This window comes from Gymnodraco acuticeps, unplaced genomic scaffold (assembly GCF_902827175.1).
Source record: "Gymnodraco acuticeps unplaced genomic scaffold, fGymAcu1.1, whole genome shotgun sequence".
In the NCBI taxonomy this organism is placed as follows: Eukaryota; Metazoa; Chordata; class Actinopteri; order Perciformes; family Bathydraconidae; genus Gymnodraco; species Gymnodraco acuticeps.
In genome coordinates, this window is record NW_022989899.1 from 1,209,541 (window position 1) to 1,233,730 (window position 24,190).

A 24,190-nucleotide genomic window follows, 5' to 3' on the forward strand; every position below is an offset into this window, starting at 1 on the left:
TTGATTCTGATAGCGAGTTTCTGATAGGGCCGTGGGTCCACCACGTGGGTGCCATCCGATATGACGTAAATAACGTCATATCGGATGGCAAATCTAGATCAGCTCGTTGTAGCCCCATTTTTCAGAGATTTGCGCACGGAGGAAAAGAGAGAGGGTTTTATTTTCTGACACTTTGTGAGTTCCCTGACACGCCGGGGACACATATTTATGTATTAAAGACATCAAAAAGTGCATTTTACATGATAGGTCCCCTTTAAATCTACTAGTGTTGGAACACTTTATGCGAAACCTGTCCTTTTATTACAGACACGGCCCACACTATTTACCGTTACCTCATTTAATTTAGACTGTGGCTAAGACCCTTTATTTACCTGAGCTAAATAGAGAAGCGGTTAAAAATCTGACGTTAATATTATACTCAAGACTTTCTTTAAATTGCCATATATTTTGTGTGTGTTATTTTCTTGTTGCTGTTGTCTGCTGTTAATACAGACTCTTTTATTTAACATATAAATGTTTTATGCAGTTCTTATTTCAAATCCTGCAAACCCATCTTTAAAGTGTTGTCCTTTGCCTCAACTTTAGTGAATGTATTGAAGGCATTTTCTTTTCTGAACTGACTCTTAACCTCTTGAAGATCCTGTCTTTTGGAGGCTGTAGAAGGCTCAGTTTTAAAGACATTGCCACCACATGAAACTAGCAGACCTAATGAGTCCCTCGGTACCAACCATGTCCTATTGCAAAGGAAGCTAACAAGCTCCACAGTTAAGAAACTGGAATAGCCATACTCACAGGGTCACTTGGCCTTTTATCTCAAAATATATTTTTAGTAAGCTGTTCAAAAGTGGTATTTTCGCCTATTCTAAAATAAATCTGCATTTGCACATTCCTAAACAGTCGTGGAACTGCATACATTGGTGTACAACTGGAAGGCTTAATGTGAGGTGATGTTAGTTTACCCAATATTTTATTGTATTGAGAAACATCTTGACCTCTGTGTAAATGGACAGCATTTATAGGAAGCTTGACAGTCTTTCAACCAGTTAAAGTGCTTTTACAGTCAGCATTCACCCACTCTTATTTGGCCAGCAGTGGTGAGAAACTAGCAAACACAGGACAGATTGTCTTTAAGCAGCAGGTAATGATGTTGATGCCGCTACTGCACTTGCCATCTGCGCTTTGGAGGGCGATCAATGAAATCTCTACACACTTTTCAGGGATTAAAACTTGACCAGCAGGACCAGGACAGACCCTGTCTTCTTAGAACCCCATCGCACATTTACAAAAGCCTTCATATGTTTTCAAAACAAAGGCAGCTTCAGAAAATGACTTTCAATTTCTGCTCTGTCATCAGCTGCCTGCTGGATGAACGCAATGTCGAATACAGTAGTTACAAGATAAAGCATTAGTTAATTGTGTGGCTGATAGCAAAATGTATTTTCTGACTGACAGTAGTAACACATTGTGATAATGCACGACAAATTGCCTATGCCTGCCAGGACTAAAAGCCGGGCAGACTTTATATGCTTATCCTCAGTAAAGAATAGTCCTGAGAATGCACTGAAATGGGCTTGTTTTCAATAGAATGTCATGCATTCTTGGCAACTTTTCCTGAATTAGACAATTTATTTTGATCTATAGTCACTTAAATTAAGGAACATTTTAGAATTTTGATGACATTATTGGAACTATGTATGCGGTATTACCAGTATATGTTTAAAATGGACACTTAGGCTCAAGACTTTTTAATCAAGCTTGTAGTTAGGGCTGGCCCCAAGTTATGCTACTACTGTATATGCTTTGACTGTCAGAGAATATGTACCTTTCAACTTTCTAATGCTACTATTATTATTTGCATGAACTCATGTTCCCATTATCACTGTTGTCAATTTGATTATCTATATTGTAATATTTATAATATATATATATTTTTAATATTGAAGTTAAAAGCATCAATCTGGTGCACTTTGAGAGCAAAATTAAGAGATCTATGGATACATCTCTCAACACCCATATGAAACAGAACTGTAAGCAGATGTTTCTTTATGGATATTTTACAAATCACTTAAACTGTATTCTTGTTTTGTCATATAGTATTTCATAACTGTTTTTTCTGGCTGTCCATCTCATAATGTTCACATAGAAATTAGCTGTTAATAGGAATATCATTCAGAAGAATTATAATTTCTTGCAAAAATCTGTCACAAAAAGAGGTTGCACATTTAAATTCAGGTGTTCTTATGGCAACGTCAGTGGCCAAACAGCCACATTTACTGCTGCAAATACGTTCAAACATGCTGTCGACACGTAAAGCAGTGGCAACTATGCCACCATTTCAGCTGACTTTTTCTCAGAAATACTGTCACATAACATCCATATGTTTCAGTGCTAGGTTGATGCTTAGCTAAGCTAACTATGAAACATTTTAACTGACAGGACTCCGGATCAACTGTGTACTGTATCTTCTAGCTTCATGTCGAACAGTAAGTCAACATTTCCCAGAGAGCTTTCTTTGAAATCACCAGGTAACGCTAAAAAACATTACATTTAGATTGTATGACAAAGTGTTTATTTCATATATCTGGCTAGCTATAGCTACTTGCTAACGGTTTAGCTTACCCCCGCGATTTAAAGTAATGTCAACGTAGCTGTAATTTATGCTTTGCTTACATGTTCGCATAACTTGGAAGTTTACTGACATTTACATACCTTGTTTACCTGGCTCAAGTGGTGGCTCTGGGGTTGTTGTGTGAGCCACCACTTGAGAATTGTCATATTTTTTAAGAAAATGTTTTCTTATGTCCATCTTCAAAAACTCTGAGTCCGACTGGCAGTTTATTTTAAACATTGTCACAGCTCACAGGATATTGTCAGCCAATAAGACAGATGTTTATTTCCATTCAACTCTGGTTGGTCTGGTGTCTTGCCTCTGTTGCATTCACTGAACACGGGAAATTACAATCCTGCCATCCTCTCTTGTGTCATGATTAGGGTTGGGTACCGAGAACCGGTTCCGGGGCGGGAAATGTAGCGTTGTACACATAGATATATATATAAACCATGATATAAACACGTGTTTATATTATAGGTTTATATATTCTATGGTTGTACCCTATGGTTGTACCTACACTTCCTACAGCGTAACCTGAGACCAGGGCCGGCCCGTCGCACTGGCGTTATAGTTCGCCTAGGGCGCCAGATCTGTGGAGGCGGCTGCTTATGTCGCTTAATGGGTCGGGCCGGCTCTGCGCACGTCTGTCAGTGTTGGGAGAGGGATCCCTTCTCTGTTGATCTCCAAGAGGTTTCTTCAATTTTTCCAAACGCCAAAGGGGATTCATATGCTGTATGTAATTGTATGTATATGTAATTTGGGATATTGGGATATTGGGCTATATAAAAGATTGATTGATCGATCGACCTTTATATGCTGTGACAAACATCATGACCAGGCTTTGCACCTAAATTACAACCAGATTACAGAAAGTCTCTAAAAGCCAATTAGCAAGCAAAAATGCATTAAATCATTTGAATTACATTTTGGTTGTTATCGCAAAATTCATGTGTCTAATTCAACATCCTGCAACTGGAATTTGTTCTGTCATACACACTCACCTTGGTATCTGAGCAGCGCTGATCCGACCTGAGGCATCTGGCTGTGGAAGCGGATAGAGATCTGATTGCTGTGGCTTCTTATTACCAACCCCCTCATCAGGATGGACTCATTGGCCAGCATGGAGTTCTCCCCCTGGCCCACATCTTCAAACACCACCTTGTCTCCCTCAGATAGATTCACGTTCATCACCTGAAAGGAAAGAAAAAAACGATTAGACCATTTACGCCTCAGATAAAGAAAAAATAACAAAAGCTCTCTATTCTGGGATATAGAATCTCTTTTGGCGATGCATGACGCTGACATTGAACCCCTAAAATAAAAAAGGCCCAGCAGTAGCAGTTAGGAATTTTCAACACACCACAGGAGTGCACAGGATAATCCAACTCTACGCAGCAAGAGGGCCAAGATGTATTGGGTCCCTGTTCGTTCCTATGAAAGTTGCTTTGTGGCACATGAAGCAAAAATGGTCTTACTCTCAAAAGCAAAACTACCTGGGGCCCATAGAGCATGTGCATCTATAGTTTTCTTAAACCCTCCCTCCAGTCCGCCTCGTCACGACAGCTTCATGGTTAGTCTTGGCTCAGCCCAATAAATGAAGCAGGAAAATAACTCTGGAGTCGGCTTTTGGCACATTTTACAACTTTTAGGACCTAATATTTTGAATAAAGGCTATTTAAGAGTTCATTTACAGATGTTGCTTTCACAATGCAATCCAATTAGAAAACTTGTTTTTGGGCCAAATGACGTCACTGACATGAAAGTTATAGTACCACCGTTTGGCCTCTACACATCCATCAGCTGCTGTGCTGATCCTGATACTGACCTCTGAGATGCACTCTCTGTAAATGCTTTGCACTGAGTTCATCCGTTCAGAGTGGCTCCCATTATTGTTGCCACACCATGCACATTCATCAGCCAGTGAGAAATAAAGCAGGGCATTTTCCAATTTCAGATCAGATACCAACATTCTCTATCCTATGAAGATGGGCACAGGACTGCCAGCCTTCATGGATACATTTTACATTTGAAGCTTTGGGCACTTTGAGATAAAGGGGTTATTATTCGCACAGTTCCAGGGCTTGTTTGCATTCACTTGCATTCATTTCCTATTGAAATAAAAGAAAATAATAGGCATCCGGTGAAGTCAAGAATGTTGACCTGAGTTACTTTGTAGTTGACCTCTCCAATTCCAATGTCAGTGGAAAGTGGAGTGAAGAGAGCCACACACATTTTCAGCATGTATTACAGCCTCGAAAGTCTGCTTTGCATAATGCTTGGGCACAAATCAAAAGTAAGAAATATGGAAGAAGCCAAAAGGACAACGTGTTTCTCAGTGATTACACTGCAGATAGGCCTGATAATTGTCAGCTTGTCTCCTTTGCTGACAAGACGTCTCGTGAGAAATGTCGCTTTTATCAGCTTTTATCACAGCAGGTACTTCTTTATTCAGGCATTAAAAGGAAGGGGGAGTCTTGTCTTCACGTGGCCCTTCATAGATCATATCAACTGCCTGCTGTCTCACATAGCTGGGGGATGAATCCTCGGCTCTCCTGAGGAAAGCAGCAGAGAGAGTCTGAAGTGAAGTGAATCCACTGACAGAACACAAGTGTCAGTTAACAGTGTGTTCATGGTGTGTAAACATCCAAGCCAAACATCAGACTAATGTACAAACTGTGGTTTAAATGTAACATACTTAAACCTGTATGTGTTATGATAAACAGTATTCCAGACAGTCACAACATGTGGTACAACACTATAAGTGCAGGGATGAAAAAGCATATACAAGTCCCAATGCAAGCATGTTGTTTCTCATGCCATGATATGAAAATGTATATTCATTTTTCTACACATTAAAATCATAGAAGTAGGAAAATAGCAGTGGTTGTGCTTTTATCATATGCATGACTCACCAACAATTTTGAAGTTGGCAACTATTACCTTTTTAAAAGAGGCATGGCATACCATTTTTTTAACCCTAATGGAAAAGGGCATGAAAATATGTAGCTGGTTTTAGCTGATCTATGCTGGTGAAGCTGGTATTTATGCTGGTCTACCAGCAGTCTTGCTGGCGAAACTGAAACAGACACAGACAGACAGAGAGGGCGAGACACGGGGGAAAGGCGAGACGGCAGTGGTTGAAACAAAGCGGTATAAAACATGGTTTTGACTGGCGCTAACGGTCGGGGAGTGAAGATCAGTTGAGCGTTTCTGTGACTCCGCCCAGCGGCTGCTCTTCTGAGAGGAACCGCTCTGACAGCTCTGTCTACTGGGAAACACGCTAAAAGTCCTTCTGGAGGTAAGCAACACTACACAATTTCACCAAGTCTGAGAGTAAAAGCTTTCTCGAAGGTTCGTTTTGCTTTCTTACAATGTTATGTTAATGTTAACTTAACCTTAAGTTTGCTAGGAGGCTATTGTTACTTCCCTTAACAAGAGCTAGCTGTCTTAGCAGTTAGCAGCTAACGTTTTCTGCAGTTTGTGTTTCCCCTGAAAAAACGTAATGTAGTTATTTAAGGGTAAGTTAACTTAACGTTATCTTACAAGTTGAGAGAGTTAAGTTTTGTGTAAAATCGTCAATGTAATGCACGTTAGAGGTTTTGTGTTGAACATGAAGTTAGCTAACTGTAGCTCACTCTACCAATGGTTAGCATGTTAAGCCGTACTTTCTGTGGCAGCTAGCTTAATACAAAGAGGGTTTTTCTGCTTCATTGTAAACTTTTCTCTCAAATGTGTGTTAACCTACCTGAAATTGTAGGGACAGTTTTGTTCTACTCAATGATACAGACCATTGTTGAGGAGATGCAAAACATACTTTAAATGAGTTGGGTCCAACATATACTTTGAGTAATGTTACTTTGCTGCTAAAAAATGAAACATTATCAGATGAGGACATCACCAAAGTGTGTGAGTCTGTCAGGGGATTTGACCTGTTCTTTGCGTGTCGTACTGCTCTGGAATTCATTAAAAATATAATTGTAAAATGTAAGTCTCCCGCTCTTGTCATCGTTTAGGCTTTGCATTTGAACTCCTATGACTGGTTGCGGACTTGAAGGGAATGACTTCCTGGCCTTCCTGACATCCAGGAAAAAGGTGAGATTCTAATCCATTTCAATGCCAAAAGCAAGTTATAGTTTGTCCTCCTGTGTTGTCTTATTTCCTTATATTTCTTTCAGGTGTAACATCTACCAATAGTTGTACATGACATAGACCTCCTCCACCTCATTGCTGTCCTACTAGTCAACCCTTCTGAGCCTTTCCTAAATAGTGGTAAGTTGTTTTACAGTTCAGTGTACGTTAATTTAGCAACTTAATGCTTTACTGCTGTTGAATACAACCTATATTGCTAGTGATTCTATTAAAAGTATGATTTGCAATCTTTTTGATTCCAATTACAATCATCTTTTAGTTATAATTGTAAAACACATCTTAACATCCATCAGCAATCAATAAAACAAATAAAATAGAAGAAATCTGGACCTATTCTATTTCTTGTTATACAGCATTTATTGGGACTGCTCATTGATGTCTAGCTTTTGTAGTCGGCCTCTTAGAATGTTTATAATGTATTTGTCTCTTAACATTCCTATAATCATTTGTTTTTTATTGTTGATATTGTTTTGTTTTTTATTTTTGTTGTGAGAATCACTTTGCAATTATGTAAGTGCTAAAAGATGAAAACACCTGTTCAAATTTCCAGTTCCCTGTACATGGAACCGTGCCTGTCCTCTGTTCCACAAGCCTTCAGTCAGTTCTGGACCCTATGACTCGGACACTAGTTCTACCAAGGCTCATTAGAGGTAAGCAGTGGTAGGAGAGGAGTGGAGTTATCTTTGTATTTAGGCTGCTAATAATGATCCGATTCATTTGATATGGATTGTCTGCCAATACCGAATCCTGATCCGATTCTTCTATTTCCCAGATAATACAGCTGCACCGTGTACACTATCTCTATTTGTTTTTGCCATTGTAATTCACCACAAGCAATTGTTGACTGTAACGTCTATGCCAACCAACTGTAATTTGTAATATATTTTACCATACTTTAACGGTCAAGTTCCGTCAACCACAGCAGCCCAAATGTTAACGTAAATGTCAAGTTTTCTTTTTACATTGTACTTATATCTGTACATTTATTTTCAGTTTGCTTCAAGAAGTGGCTTCAACAGACAGAAGTGCAGGCCAGATTGGGAAAGGCTGGACGCTACACAACGGGAAACATTATGGACATGAACAAGGAAAAACAAAAAACACTTTCTTTGTTGCCTTTTTCTTATCATACATAGTGTTACTGTTTTTGTTACCATTTAAATATTGAATTCTATATATTACTTTTATTTTAAATAAAATGCACCGGTTTTAGATAATATATTAATTTTGATGTATAGGTTGATTTGCAGGTTGGTTGTTATTTGTATAATTATTGTATTGTTACTGTGTATTTTATTATATTAACTAGCTATTTATTGCTATTTATTACACTATACAATGTCTTTATTTTGGTAGATACCAGAATACATGACACAATGAATCTTTGTAATATATGTACTGTATGTTCTCTGGTTTATATAACCATACCAGTATTTAAACAATGTATGCTGGTCACCTGGAATCCTGGTAAGCTTCCAGCATGGTATATTTAATAATATTATTAAACATAAGCTGGTGATCGATGGATGCTGGTACTGGTAGCATACTATGCTGTTTATTTAGCTGGCCAGGATGGCTGGTTTAGCTGGTCCACCAGCTAAAGTGTCCAAAACCCCTCTAAACCAGCCAACCATTCCAGCCTAATATCTACTGGCTGGTCAGGCTGGTCAATTTAGCAGCTAAATTGGTCTAAGCTGGTTTTTTCAGCAGGGTGTTGTCAAGAGTTGTGTTTTATTTGGCAGGAAATAGTGTTTAATCTCAAGACCATATGTCAATAACTTTGTGTCTTTTATATACAACTATTTAGATAAAAAACAAAAAACAAGTAAAGGTAAGGCTGTATGAAGTTTAGAGCGAGTGTGAGGATTTGAAAGACAAACTGCTGAAGGGCAGATTATGATTCTTTTAAAGTGTTATTCCTTTCAATCCATCCTCATCATTTTATTCTAGCATAATATGGCATTTCATCACAGGAATCTATGCAATAAATCTGCAATTAAATATCACAATAGTGATATTCGGCATTTTTTAAATATCATCCAATAACGACATAGTAGCCTAACCTCACTTTTTTTTTAGATAACACTTGGTCAAACCGTTGCCCTGGTTACACAGTGTTTGGAATATATTGTTCCATATATAACCAGTAATAAAACGCAGTGGCGAACCGTCAGGGCCTTCAAGGTATTCAGAGAATTATATACATAAAATGTATATAAAATGAATAAATGAGAATCGTATCTGTGTTGTTGATCTGTAATATTACAGTGTTATGTTGATTTGTTTGTCCTTCTCGGACCATGCACTACGCATTTCAGTGGTGTTGTGTTAGAAAATAAATGCAACCAATCAGATATTGTTCTGGGTCTCTGGGTAGAATATCCTTCAACCAAGGTATTCTATATCCTTGATAGAATGCCCTGGCCGTTGCACTGAATGAGAGCGTACGTTTGGATTGACAGTTTGATCAACCAATCATATTGATTTGTAGCCAATGGGCGTATTCTTTTAGAGTTTCCCTCGGTTCCAGGGTATTCTAGAAGGCCCGGTAGATAACTGGCTCGAGACCAAGCCCCCAGGAAGTGCGCCGGACTCAGATGAAAATATTCGTGCTGGCCAAACGGCGGTACTACACTTCCGTTTGGTTGCCAGGCCCGGAAACACTTTTTCTCATTGACTTACATGGGGAAAGAGTGGTCTGTAAATCGTTGGATAATTTTTTTTAAACTACCCAGTATGAACACTTGTATAGTCCTTATTAAAAACATTCGTTCCTCAAGTTGTAATAATGTGCTAATAACGTTATTCTGAGAGTTATTTCCCTCTGCATTATGAACGCGCATCTAACCCACGGGACCGCGCCGCCCGGCACGTTCATGTTACGTGTCCCGACCAATCAGAGCACACTGTGCTCACAGGGAGGGTGGGGGCTGGAGCTATTGGAGCTACAACGAGCCGTTAAAGGCAGAGAGTGAAATGCAGTGAATACATGTAGTTTACAGAGATGCCGTTTGAGAAACCAATGTGAGTTGCGTTTATCTTTACCCATAGATGCACAATAAGAACGGACCCATATCGTCTTACTGCCATCCCACGGAGCTGTAATAATGGATATATTGCACATGTTTGCTGTAATTCATTATCATACTACATGGGCTGTATGATTACATCTTGTACCGTAAATGTTGTATTAAATAAAGTTAATATTACTTATTATTATAAGTAGGCTATATATATATATATATATATACAGTGCAATCATTCTTTCATGCTAAATGAAGCTCTGTTGCTTGGATATCACTAGATCCTGTTACAACGTAATATAAGTATAACGATTGATGTGTACATTAGCATAATTACTAGCTAGCCGCTAGCTGCTAACTGCCGCCTCGTTAATATCAAATCCATCATAATAACAAATCATTACCATGCTGTCATGAACGTGCGGTGCTGTTACGTGTACGCAAATTGACGTGCTTGATGTGAACGAGCATTTTGGTTAAAGTTGCGCATGCGCTATGAGCGCACATACGGGTACTTCTCAGGCATGCCGGGTAATCTGTGACGTTTCGCTCTCAAAAGTTGGGCCATTTTATCATCATGCGCTAATGAGCAACTCTCATAGGAATTAATGAGGCCCCGCCTCCCACGCTGTATCCAGTTCTTATTATACATCCATGCTCGAGACAGAGGATCTAATTGAATGTGACGAAGCAATTCATATGCCGTTTTATTGTATTGGGTGTGTGTGTGTGTGTCTGTCTCAAGCCCCCAGGAAGTGCGCCGGACTCTGAGGAAAATATTCGTTGTGGCCAAACGGTGGTACTACACTTTCGTATCAGTCGCTGCGCCCGGAAATACTTTTTCCCATTGACTAACATTGGGAAAGAGACGTCTGTAAATCGTTGGATAATTTTTTTTAAACTAAATAAACTACCCAGTATGAACATTTGTATAGGCCAGGGGTACTTTATACAAGGTCACTGGTCCGGATCAATGCCAGTAAAGTAACCCCCCCGGAGCGGAGAAACGAAACTGAAATTAAGAAGCAGTTTCTTACGGCACGCTATGCATGGGGCCCCCTTGAGGGGGTTTCCCGACATGTCATTGCAGTAAATTACGGCACCCCTGTATATTACACACACACATTCAATACATACATGTGGCTTGAACTAGTGGGAGAAATGGCACCGTTTGTCTGTAGTCAATGCCTTGAACCTCGGCAAAAAAGGCATTAGAAGCATTAGAAAGTCAAGGTAAACGTGCGGTCTGCAATGCGTGTCATGCTCGCGCACACAAGTAAATATATATATGCTCATTCATTCTCAAAACGCGTCAGACACAAGAAAATATACATTAATTTACATCAGAATCAGAAAGTTTTTATTTTTTTATTTTGTATAATTTTAATTTTTTATAATGGGACACGGTTCGGTCCGGATTGATTTGCAGTTCAGTCTGGATCCGGACCTTGGTCCGGAGTTTGAGAAGCCCTGGTATAGGCCTTATTAAAAACATTCGGTCTTCAAGTTGTAAATGCTTTAACGTTATTCTGAGAGTTATTTTCCTCGGCATTATGAACGCGGATCTAACCCACAGGACCGCACCGTTTTACCTTTACCCATGGATGAACAATAAGAACGGATTATATGATTATATGAATACTTTCGTGAGGTTTCGCTCTCTCAAAAGTTGGGCCATTTTGTCTTCAGAATAATAACGTTATTCTGAGAGTTATTTTCCTCGGCATTATGAACGCGGATCTAACCCACGGGACCGCATCGCCCGGCACGTTCATGTGACATGTTCAGTACTACATGAGTTGTACCTTTACCCATGGATGCACAATAAGAATGGATTATATGATTATATGAATACTTTCGTGACGTTTCGCTCTCTCAAAAGTTGGGCCATTTTGTCTTCATGTGCCAACTCTCATAGGAATGAACGAGGCCCCGCCTCCCACGCTGTATCCAGTTCTTATTATACATCCATGGTATGTCTACAGAAGGTCCAGTTGTGATAGACACGGTTCGTCACTGATAAAACGTGATGACAACTTAGGTATGGTCATGGTAACTGAGAACATAAGGAGACAAACAGTAATGAAAAACCATGTAAATTAGTTGAAAACAGTAGAGAAAAAAAGCTAGAAAGTGAAACTGTATATTAATTTGTCAAACTTATCGTCAGATGTAGTCCTTTGAATGTTACAAAGTTTTCCTATTTGAGTTTTGAATCTAAAATTCAAGAGGAGTTCATGATTGTTATCACTTAAACCAACTTAATACGGCTTACATCATATTCTGCACGTACAGTCCGTTATTCAATTACAGTGCACTTGTTTAAACTGAAACTTTACTTGCAGCCCACGTACAGTAGGAGTCCATCCAGCCTGAACGCAACATGAATGACTCACACTGCACGAGCTCTGGGCCTCTGCATCGTGCTTGTGTCTAACAAGTCATAATGTGCCGTTAATGAACTCATGGACACAGCATCAGGATAATAGTGCACTGAACAAAGGGCATCACCAAGTAATCACATTATGCCTTCAGCTCAGGGATAATAAAACACTTGAGGGAACATTGGGAGACTTAATCCAATTTGCCTTGGTACTAGTCCAGCTTCTGTATAACTGCACCTCACAAACATAATCATGAGGGGTGAACCCACGTCTGGAATGTTTTTTATTATGCTGACTTTATAATGGATCACAATATACTTTCAAATATGAATTATTGGCAGCAGTTAAGGAAACTTGAGGTATTTAAGGAAATTGACATGTCAACAAGTTGCCACATTAAACTGTTTTGACAGCTAGCTGAGATCACTGAGGGATTAGTAAACTGATAGCTGTTGACATGTCTGTCTACACTAGACAGTCCTAAACTCAACCCTCTTAAATTGTAAATGTCCTCTTTTTACAGTTCATTAGCTTCACCTCATAAAGCAGTAGCAATAGCACAAAAGCTGTTAAAGACACAGACTGTCACGATTCAGAAGATTCCCTGAGAACGCTGCCCTGTCGTGCACTGGTAATACTTACACACTGAGTGCATTTCAACCGTGTAGTTTTGTCTTGAATTACACACAGCTGCTGTGCCGTCACAGGAAGTGATTGCCGTTGTTAGCTCACTAGCTAGCAGCAATCATTTGCGGTATCAAATCATTACAGACTGCTCAATTAACCCTATCAACTTACAGTGGGTTCATTTGTTCATCTTCTGTTTTCCTTGGACAAGCCTTTTAATAAACGTTCAGTATTGTAAGACATCAGTTCGGGCTTTCAGCAGCTTTTTTGGTTTTCCAGTAGTATTGCTCATAAAGAATTTACATGACAACCCATCCCCAAAACCCTTGGGGATATAGGTTCTGGGAATTATGAATGAATGCAAAAAGTGTTATGGCTGAACATTTAATATTTCAACCATTTTAAAAGATATTTTAGTCTTGACCAAAGTGGTTGATTGACCAATATCACTAGAGCCACCTATAAAGCTACCACAAGTTGGATAACAATGAAACAAGATGAAAATGCACAATTAAGGGCATTACGTTTATATTCTGGTTTAATATATCGCACTGTGTATGTTGGTTTCTATCTTGAAACTAAACTTGCACATTGTGAAGAGTTTATCCACACCATACAATAATCTAAGCAACAAGAATATAGGATGAGATCTAAGTTAGCAAAAATAATGTGATACAATGTTTTTTTTCTCAAATGCAGTTCACTGTGACATGGTAAACTGCTGATATATGCGAAGAAATACTTGATTACATGCTAAGTGTGATTGAACATGGATATACAGTGTATATATAACTGGCCATACATTTAATGACAAAGGAATTACATCACAACAACTTTTACGTCTTAAGTGGGGTTGATAATCAGGTGGGGGCAGAAACATGTTGGGTAAGAGGGTTCAAATATATTATGAGGGATGGTATGAGATCAAGGTTGTGGTTGTGTTGCTTTGATTACTGGTTAGTACCACTAACGGTACGTCCACACAGCAGCTTTAAACAAATCTTCCAACGCTTCTCTGCCCATTGACTTTGAATGGGGATGACGTCACTTTGCCTCGCTTTTCGCCGAACTGCATTGTGGGGGAGCGAAGTGAAGATTTCCAGGATTTTCAGGATTTTCAGGATTCAAAAGTTGAGCAATGTTCTACTTTTGAAGCTGAGCTGGAAGCGTCAGCCAATCAAATCCCGTTTATGCAAATCTGACAGTAGAAGCGCTAGCCAATCAAACCACGTGTAAGCAGGGAGAACCAGACCGCAGTTCATTTCCTCATATTCCAAACGAGAAATTACGGTAGCAAATCACCCGGTTCTTTACGACCAGAACTATTAACGGGATACAAACTGGAGGAACCAGGCATGGAGGGAGGTGGCAGAGACAGTGGGTGAAACTGGTAGGTTTTCGCCTGTTTGGGGAGTTTATATATATATATATATTGCTCGCATAAAATCCCCGGGGTTTTTTGCTTTGTATGTCGGGGGCGGGAGATTCATGTGATTGGTTGTTGGTCGCGTTGCTTGCAAAAAATCCCCAAGCTTCCAGACACGCCCAGCTCCAAGATGTTCAAGATTTTTAAAAGCTGCTGTGTCAACGTACCGTAACTGTATTTAAAATATATTTCAAAGGCAAATTAAACTACAAAATTGATATTTTGTAAAGGCAACGTTGATCATTGTCATGAGCAATCCAATAAAAGGTTCTGATTAAAACCAATATTGAATTAAACAGTCTTCTGAATTATTGCTTTAATATTATTATTTAGAGCAGTGGTTCTCAACTGGTGGGGGAAAAAAAGTCAAACTTTTCTTTTGAAGGCCCGATTTTCTAACGATGTGCATGCAGTAGGCGTTGGATTGGAAGTACCGGAGACCATGAACGGTTTTGAAAACTTCTGTCATGTAGTGATCATCTTCTCCATAAAATATCTTTGCTGATGTTTTTCGAGTCTTCTGGCCAATCAGAATCAAGATTGTTGCCGGAAGTCCCCACGGAGAATAACTTTGCGGTAGAACTATTCTTTATACATCCATGGGTACAACTTCAGATAAAAATGAACACATAATGAAATAGGACCCCTGGTTTGATGATTGACAGGTCACAGAACAATGGGGGCTATCTACCCTTACCCACAATTTAAAGTAATTCACACAGACTCTCTCCTCTTTGCTCTTCTCTCTGTGAGGAGCAGCAAGCTGTCAGAACAAAGTGAAAAACAAACAATGGCATAACATATTATAAATATGTCGGGTAGTAATAGATTTATTTATTTTCATCTCAGTGTACCAGAATGTGTAGTTTATATGTTAGTATTTCAAAAAATCTCCCGGAGGAGAATCCCCCCAGACCCCCTTCTGGGGTTGGGTTTTCAGCATGTGTGCCTTTTTATGTTATACAGTCCAGCTTTGATTCCATCATCTCATTAAACCTTTTTTAAAAGCATACTTTAGTTCTATGAAGGGATATAAGGGATATATGCACTGTACTTCACTTTAATTAATAATGTATGCTGAAAAGAGTATATTTTACTGCACGATTTTTTGTTGAATAGATTTGAGTGGTTCAAAATGTCGGGTCGCGATCTATTGACTAAGGAAAAAGTGGGTCCCGAGGCCTGACCACTTGAGAACCACTGATTTAGAGTGTAATTAGTTCTTCAAAATACTCTTTGCTGAACTGACAACTTGCAATATGGCTGCTACAGGATGTCTTACGGTACCTAAAAGCCTTGTACTAAAATATATTCCTCTTTATTTCATCATGTTACTAACATATTTACATGCTGAATAACTAAACCCTCATGACAGCTCTTATCTTCTGCAGCGACGCAGCGGAGAAAAGAGAACAGCGTACGCTGTGGTGTAAAGAGAAAAGCCTCTCTGACATCCATTTACTTTATAAAAGCAACAAACGACAGCTGAATAATTCAACTGACACTCCCTCATTAAATATAAGCTGACAACTTTGGGTACAGCATAGAGGATGAGAGCAAAACAGGGACAGATGGAACCCTGGGATACGGTGTTGACTAATGGATCAAAGTCGATATGAGTGTGTGTGTGCGTGTGTGTGTGTGTGTTGAGAGACAAGTGAAAATAAAATAAACGCTGCAACACAAAAAAGAAGACAGAAAATAGATAGAAGGGGAGATCTAGCGTAATGCAAAATCTTGTACGCTGTATTTCTGTATTAGATATTTTCCTCTTCTCCTCTGTTGATCTTATTATCTTTTGTAAAGCAGATAGAAAGCAGGCCCAGCAGAGAATAAGAGGACTCTCCCTCTAATGGCTCTCCTCCTTAAAAACATCACGCTGCCTCCCTTCATCTAGATTACAGCTTTATAAACTGCTGAACCAGCTTCTCAAATGCATCAAGCTGTGTTATATATATATGTTGTGTGTAATATCACAGTCCCTATCCTGAGATAGGAATATTATACAGTCCACACATGTTCCTATAGGGAGTCGTATGAGTCTGCTAATTAACGGGAGTAATTAAGAGGGAGGTCAGTAAATGATGGGGACCCACTCCCACAGAAGCAGATGTTTCATCTGCTTCAGTGAGAGTGGGTCATAATCGAGAGGGAACAGATTCTGACAGTGAAGGCCAGTAATGATGAAAATGCTGCTTTCTTTCTGCTTATTAACTGTCTCACCAAAGCAAGCACAGCCACACTGATATTCAAATAACAGGCAGTGTTTCTTTCTGGAGGAAAACTAAATACAGACAGGCTTCCAATAACTCTACTAAATGAATAAAGATGATAATGATCTCATGAGTGTCCCCATCTTTTGTCAATAAGAACATGTGAAATGATACATCTGGAATTATTTATTGAGATAGTGAGAGTGACTTAGAATTGTCTTTCTCTTCGAAATGACAATCACATGACATCACTTCATGTTTGGGGTGATGAAGTTTAGAAGTCTATTCGCTCTGTTGTTTCGTGTCGATGTTTTTATGACACATAGAAGCTTCGGACATTCACTAGTGGGATATTTACTGATGTATTTTATGTCGTGATATAAAACTTAAAAATGTCTATATCTTGTGTTAACCACAGACCTTCTTTTAGGAATCTAACCTAAAACCTAAAACTGGTTAAGAAATTATTGACTTGACGATATAAGGGATCCGGAAGTGCTATTGTGCTAACTCATTTCCGGGTTAAGGACTCATTCCTGATCCATGGAATGGAATGCTCAGTTCATGTTCTGAATGAGCAGTGCCTTCATGACGTAGTGAACATGTGCCTGACTTGTAATGTCCCTATGACGCATCATGTGCAAATCAGCTGTATAATGGTGTAATCTATCCACCATGTGGAGCACTCATGTATGCTGACACAGGTAACTGCAGCTGTTTTTTTTTATGGTATTTGACGCATACATAATTATTACTACCACACAGTACAATGATCATATCATGGAGATCAAGTCATGACAATAGGCTGAAGATTCTTTGTAAAATCTACAGATTGTAGGTGTTTTTTCTTATCGAATAGGGAGACATTTGAATGAGGAGACATGCCTATAGTTAGCCCTTGTAATTCGTTATTTAACCAAACCAAAAAATAAATAAAATGTAAAAACATAGGCCAAATCAACGTATCTACTGACAAGTCATGTGTTTGTGTATTACAGCATGATTCATCTTCTTTCTCCGTGCCATGGAGCTTTATTGTTGTTCAAAAACTATTCATCAACTCAGCAACTCTGTACTTTACTTTGACTAAATTACGAACACTGTCCTGCTGCCACAACTAATGTGGATTAATCCGCTGCTGAGTATATTCCCAAACTTCACTGTTTCATATTGTTTTAGTAACTGCTTAAACCACACTATCCAACTTTTATGAGAAAGTACACATGCCTTTAATAAATTAAAATGTAGTTATTTATTTTACGTCTTCAGTAAGAATCAGTTGACTTTGAGCTGAGAACCAGAAATGGAGTTGGGAAGTCAGAAAGTGTTTGCTTGCTCTAGGATTAGCAGCGCTAGCATTGGATCCGGGAATATAACTCAACATACTGTGCACTGACACACTTTAAACCTCTTTAATCTTACTAGTAGATTGCAAAAGGCCCTAAAAAAGGCCACTAAATCAATATTTAGAGCTTTATTTATTCCTTTAAAAAGGGACTCTTTCAAATATAAAAATATAATATATTGCTGTCTGAATTATACTATTTTTCTGTTTAAATAGCCATTATTGAAAGAATAAGAACAGCATTCTAACAGTAGATATCTGTGTGTGTATTAACAAACATGATATTTATTATATCAGATAAGCCTCCAATCCCCCCTCCAGCTATAAAGGATTTTCAACTAGCAAGAATAGCTTACATTGGTGCACTACGGTTCTATCAATAGTTAATAAACTCTACTTTTGCATGGTTAATGCACTGGAATTATTTCATCATTTTCCCCAGAGTGATTGATGCAATAGATTGCACAAATGTTCGTATTTTTTTAAAGCGTTGAAATCTTCTCACAGCCTTACTTTGAGACATGCAAGTGCTTGAGTAAAAAAGATCAGCAGCAGCCTGCCTTAATGACCAGACAGAGATAAGACTATTAATGCAGCCGGCGTTCACTATCTGCAGTTAACATTCACTAATCCACTTAAAGCACGACAGCAACACACTTACCTTTAATTGAAGTGCTTGCATTTTTTCATTATTTGAATCTGTTTTACATTAGGAACACACATTCTTAAAGCTTTATCCATTTCTTCCATTACGTTTATCATATTTACAGCGCTTTACATTAATCAAGTTGTTTTGACTTTTCAAAAGCCGGCGCCAAGCCAGTTTAATAATTACTTTTAAAGGCCCTGACAACATATTTTATCATCAGTTTCTTTCTACATGAAAAAACTATTTCTGAGATGATCCTATTTTATCTGTGTCCTTTTACCAGAATCAGAATCAGGTCCAAGCAACTATCCCAGAATAATTATGGAGGACGAAAATTAATACAACAGAAATTCATTTTGGACATTGCAGAAGCTTATCGAAACGATGCAAATGCAACTGCGAACCGTATGCAAAGCTAAAGTAACTCCAACGAAATATTAGAGTGTGAAACGTGCCAAATCCCTGGATATCTTAAATGTCATTGTTTCTGAAACAGACATTTTTTTCGTAGATACGTTTTATACAGGCCTCAAATTATGCTTTGAGAAACGCACAATGCCACATGGTTAACGGCATAAAACGTTGCATGACACAAAGTCAATCAAAAATAATGAAACATAGAGTAACACGGGACATTAACAGCGGTACCCCTCGGTGAGAGTCCACAGTGAATGCTTGTGGGTAGCTTCTCAAGTTCTCAAATCAGAGTCTGCAGAGAATCAACATGTGTTTCCTGCTGCCTTTAGTTGCTGCTGGGACTTCATGAACTGAAGAAGAAATGTTTCATAGTGTAGGGAGCAATAACCCACATCCATTTAAATAAAAGTACACGCTGTGTGGACAGAAGACTAACAAGAGGGAGGGGATGGAGCAAAGGCCATATAAAACAAAGGAAAATAGCAGGAAGATAATAATAAATAATAATCAGGCAACAAAAGGGGCAGTAAATCCACTCGGAACACACACACAAACCTGCAGACATGAACAGGAAACATCGACTCGCAGAGAAACATGATGGGAAAACACTGACAGAGACCACTGAGAAACACACAGGACTGATCACATCATCAACACACTCAGCTGGAGAGGGTGAGAACACACAGGTGCAAACAGCTAGGGCCGAGCAAACAATCACAAAAGGCGGGAAAACAAAAAGGCAGGACGTGAAACCCAACAAGACACAGGGAGTAATACTTTTCAAGTTCACGAGAGACAGATTTACTGCCTGTTTATTTAAACACAGCTACTGTTTGGAAGTGTGTGTGATTAACTAATATACTTTTTTAATATATTTCAAGCATTATATTTATTTAGTGTGCTCTTATGGCAACACAGAGTTACAAAATGGGGTTTCTTACTGCCAGCATTGGAAAGCTTCTGTGTCTTTGCTTTTTGCAGTTCAACAAATAGTGTTGCAACCAGCATGCATGCTAATGGAGTAGCAATAGAGACACCCTGAGAAGAAAATGGCATTTTCTTTGTACTTAAAAGCCAAATGCAGGAGAATATCCAGCCTCACACACGGCTCTGTCCTTCAGTTGTCCTGTAGTCTCGAGCTGCTATCACAAGAACCACAGCTACACACACAAAAGGCTCCAGATGAGTCTGCTTGTTTGAGAGGAAATTGAACATTGTGTCAAAGCTACTAGACAAGAAGATTTCTCGCTCTCTGTGTCTCTTTCTGTTTTATTCCTCTTTTCCCTCGGGACAGCCATGTGATTATTGTTTCGTGGACAGTATGAATGCAGGTGGCCTGAACAGAGGAGTGACCCACTCAAGGTCAACACTGGAGAGCTGGTAAAGACTGCCCAAACAAAGAGCATCCTTTCTGTTTCACAAATAACAGATCAGATCTTTAAAAGACAAAAACAATTAAAATGTATTACTGAATGTATAACTTATGATCTCACAGGACAGTAATGTTTGTGATGTAACTCTGCAGAGCAGAGGTGAGAAGTAACTAAGTACATTTACTCAAGTACTGTACTTAAGTAGAATTTTGAGTATTTCCATTTTATGCTACTTTGCACTTCTACCCCACTACAATTCAGAGGTACATCTTGCCCTTTACTCCACTACATGTATTTAATACCTTTAGTTACTTTCAGATGTGGATGAATGATGTGAAATATAATCAAGTGTTAAATCAGACTTTAGTTCCACCTGGAGTAAATCCACAAGCTACCCTGCAGTATACAAAGTCATTCAAACTAGCTGCACCTTTACCAGCTTTGAGAACACTTTCATGATCAATCATTATAAAACATATCATATATATTATTCTGAAATGGACCAATCTGCACAACGACTACTTTTACTGTCGCTACTTTTACTATATTTTGATGCTAATACTTTTGTACTTTTACTTGAGTAACATTTTGAATGCAGGATTGTTCTTGTAACAGAGTAATCATACACTCTTGTACTTCTACTTTTACTCAAGTACAAGATCTGAGTACTTCTCCCACCTCGGACAGTAAGACAGAGTAGGCGTATGCTAACACTTAAAGTGCATTGATGTTATTTCAATATTATTGGTTGTTTGGTTGAGAATCTACCAATCAGAGTGTCAAGGTTTGATCCCCATCCCACAGCTATTAAGACGTCAAAGTGTCCTTCGTCAATACACCTAACCCCAAATCCTCCCATAGACATACAGTATCTACGCTATTAGAGTATATATTAGTATATATTTGTTTACGACCAATCTTTTGCTCTGATTGGTCATTACATTGTGCCTTTAGACAAGTTGATCTCTCATCTTGACCATAACCTGCTACAGATTATGTAAGGGTTCAGAATAAGTTACCATGGCAACCTATCCCGGTAAGAAGAGAACCCTGAAGTGTCAGTGAGGAAGACCTTCACTAGCACGGCTCTCTGGGATGCAGCTGTGAGGTAACCGGCTGTTTGACATTAGTTGGGTTAGTTGTAGAGATGTAAACCCAAAGCTCTCAATGATGTTCATATTCATATTTTAATTTGGAGACTGTGGCTCAGTGGGCTAGTACGTTGATCTTCGGATAAGAGAGGCACTTCACCCCAAGTTTCTCCTTGGAGGAAGAGGACGTCTCCTCAGCCCCTGTGCATTCTAGGAGAAGATGTGGCTGTTGTGGAGGACTACAAGTACCTGGGAGTGCACTTAGACAATGGGCTGAACTGGAGCATCAACACTGACACTGTGTACAAGAAGAGGATGAACAGACTCTATTTTCTGAGGAAGCTGAGATCCTTCCACGTGTGCAGCAAGATGCTGGAGGTCTTCTACCAGTCTGTTGTGGCCAGTGCACTCTTCTTTGCTGCGGTCTGCTGGGGGGGCAGCATCAGAGCCGGTGACACCAGCAGGATCAATAAACTGATCAGGAAAGCTGGGTCTGTCATCGGCATCAAGCTGGACCCCTTTGAAGCTGTGGTGGAGAGGAGGACACTGAACAGGCTGTTGTCCATCATGGATAACCCCACCCATCCTCTCCACCTGCAGCTGGACAGTCAACGGAGCTCCTTCTCCAACAGACTGCTGCAGCTCCGCTGTCACAAGGACCGATACAGGAACACATTCCTGCCCACTGCAATAACTCTGTACAACAAATCACCTCTGGCTGGAAGAGAACTCTCTGCTCCATAGTTTCTCTTGGAATAAAACCACGTTGTACATTTTACACATATATAATCTGTTCAATATTTTATATTTAATATTCCATATGTCATATATTTATATATATATATTTGTGTATATAATATCTTGTCAAATCCAACATGTATTTTTTTCTATTTTCTTATTTATTTCTAGTTTTGTTTTATTGTAAAATGCCTCGTCTTTTATGCTGCTGCAACACAAAGAAATTCCCAAATTGTGATCAATAAAGTCCTTATCTTATCTTATCCTGTGGGGATTGCTCACAGTATCGCATGTATGTTAGTTACTTTTGATAAAAGCGTCTAACCCATCACATGTAATGGAATTGTATCTGATCTTTTATTGGACCTTACTTTTGTGCTTTTTCAATATTTGTATCTTATTTTTTTATTGTGCATTTTTACTTTAACTTCATGTTTATAAAAAATATATGTGTATATATATATTTGTTTACTTTAATTTTATTCTAAAAATGGAGCAGCTGTCACAAAATTCAAATCCCCTTGGAAACCTAAAGTATTCTGATTTCCCTACCCTGAGCCGAAGAACAAGGCTCCCTGTGGATGTTCTGAGACTCCTGTATGACTGGAGGGCTGGAAAACCTTGTATATATATATATATATATATATATATATATCCAGGGTTCGAGTTATACACTGAGCTCTATGGGGGTCTTTAAAACTAATGCGTGCACACGCACACACGCACGCACACACACACACACACACACACACACACACACACACACACACACACACACACACACACACACACACACACACACACACACACACACACACACACACACACACACACACACACACACAGCAGCAGCCCTCTTCTTGCTACAAACTGAAATATGAAAAGGTTCAACTACGCACACACACATCATCTCGGCTCGCGCAGCACGCTCACAGGCATAGATTGCGCACCTTGGAGGTGCAGCGCAGGCATATTAGGCGCGTTCACACCGCAGTACTTTTCCCACTTTAGTTCCGATATAGTTCCGAAATGTTGCGTTCACACCAAGCGGCAAACTCTGGGGAAGAGCCGGGACGCCAATACGGAAGTGCCACACACTGCAGTTCATCTAGTGGCCAGTAGGACAGGCTGCAGAAGGGAGCAATTTCCATAAACCCCCATGTTAAAATGCCCAACTTTACAGCAGAAATAAACATGTTTACATCGTGGTTCAAAAAACCATATTCTCTGTAGAGTTAGATTCCCCCTTCATGACTACTGTGTGGGGGGTGAATTTTTTCTCAACTCATCTGTTTAATTAATATTAAGCCTTAAAGCTTTTGCATAAATTAGGGCGTGGTCACTTTGATGGACATGTACATGCCTCACTGTCAGCTAACAGCAACTTGTCCACTCTGCTAGGCTACAACCATAGAGGCTACAATAGTGATGGGAATTCCGATTCCCTTCGGGGACACAAATCTTTTGATTCAGTTCACTTGAAAGATTCTTTCACTGATTCGTTCACCGGTTCGCGAATGACTTCTGGAGGGGAGTGCACCAGCTGGGAGTAAACTGGGCGTAACTCTACGTCCGACGTAGAACCGAAGGTTAAGACCAAACTAAAGTTATGACTAGTGCACCACTTAGACTTAAGCCCTGTATGCGTTGCGCCCGGGTGTAACTTTTACGCCTAGTATGGAGCAGGCGTAAATCGGAAAGACAGACTAGTATCCATAGTAACGTAAAACAGGCAAGAAGGATATTAACAATGACAGGGCGTCTTGTTTACATGTTTAACAATGAAAGGGCATTAAGAAGAGTCTCAATTTCTCCTTCTCCAGCTCAATTTGTTCGTGTTCCGCTCTCAATTTGACGGTCTCCACCTCCACACGAACAATTTCTTTCTCCGTCAGTTCCCGCTGTAGCTCTGACAAATCCCTCTTTCTCTTTCGGGGTGTGGCCATTTGGGATTCCCCTTGAGTCATCGATGACGCTGTGGGTGTGGGAATTCCCTCTTCTCTGCGGTCCTCTGAGTCTGTAAAATGGCGTTGCTTGGCAACAATGACTGTTTCGCGTGTATTCACGTGGACGCGCATCTTAAGACCAGGCGCAGCTACGCCCGAGACTAGTCAGGCTTGGTGCACTCGGTGTAAATTCGAATC

General features: G+C 39.4%; 1 protein-coding gene across 4 annotated transcripts in view; it reads right to left on the reverse strand.

Moving 5' to 3' along the window:
- Positions 1 to 24,190, reverse strand: part of sez6b (seizure related 6 homolog b) — a 293,771-nt gene that overhangs the window by 97,606 nt on the left and 171,975 nt on the right. For all 4 annotated transcript variants that reach the window (XM_034206109.1, XM_034206104.1, XM_034206122.1 and 1 more), the window contains exon 4: positions 3,613 to 3,802. In XM_034206109.1, coding sequence (XP_034062000.1) covers positions 3,613 to 3,802 — 190 coding nt within the window. The remainder of the gene's footprint in view (positions 1 to 3,612; positions 3,803 to 24,190) is intronic.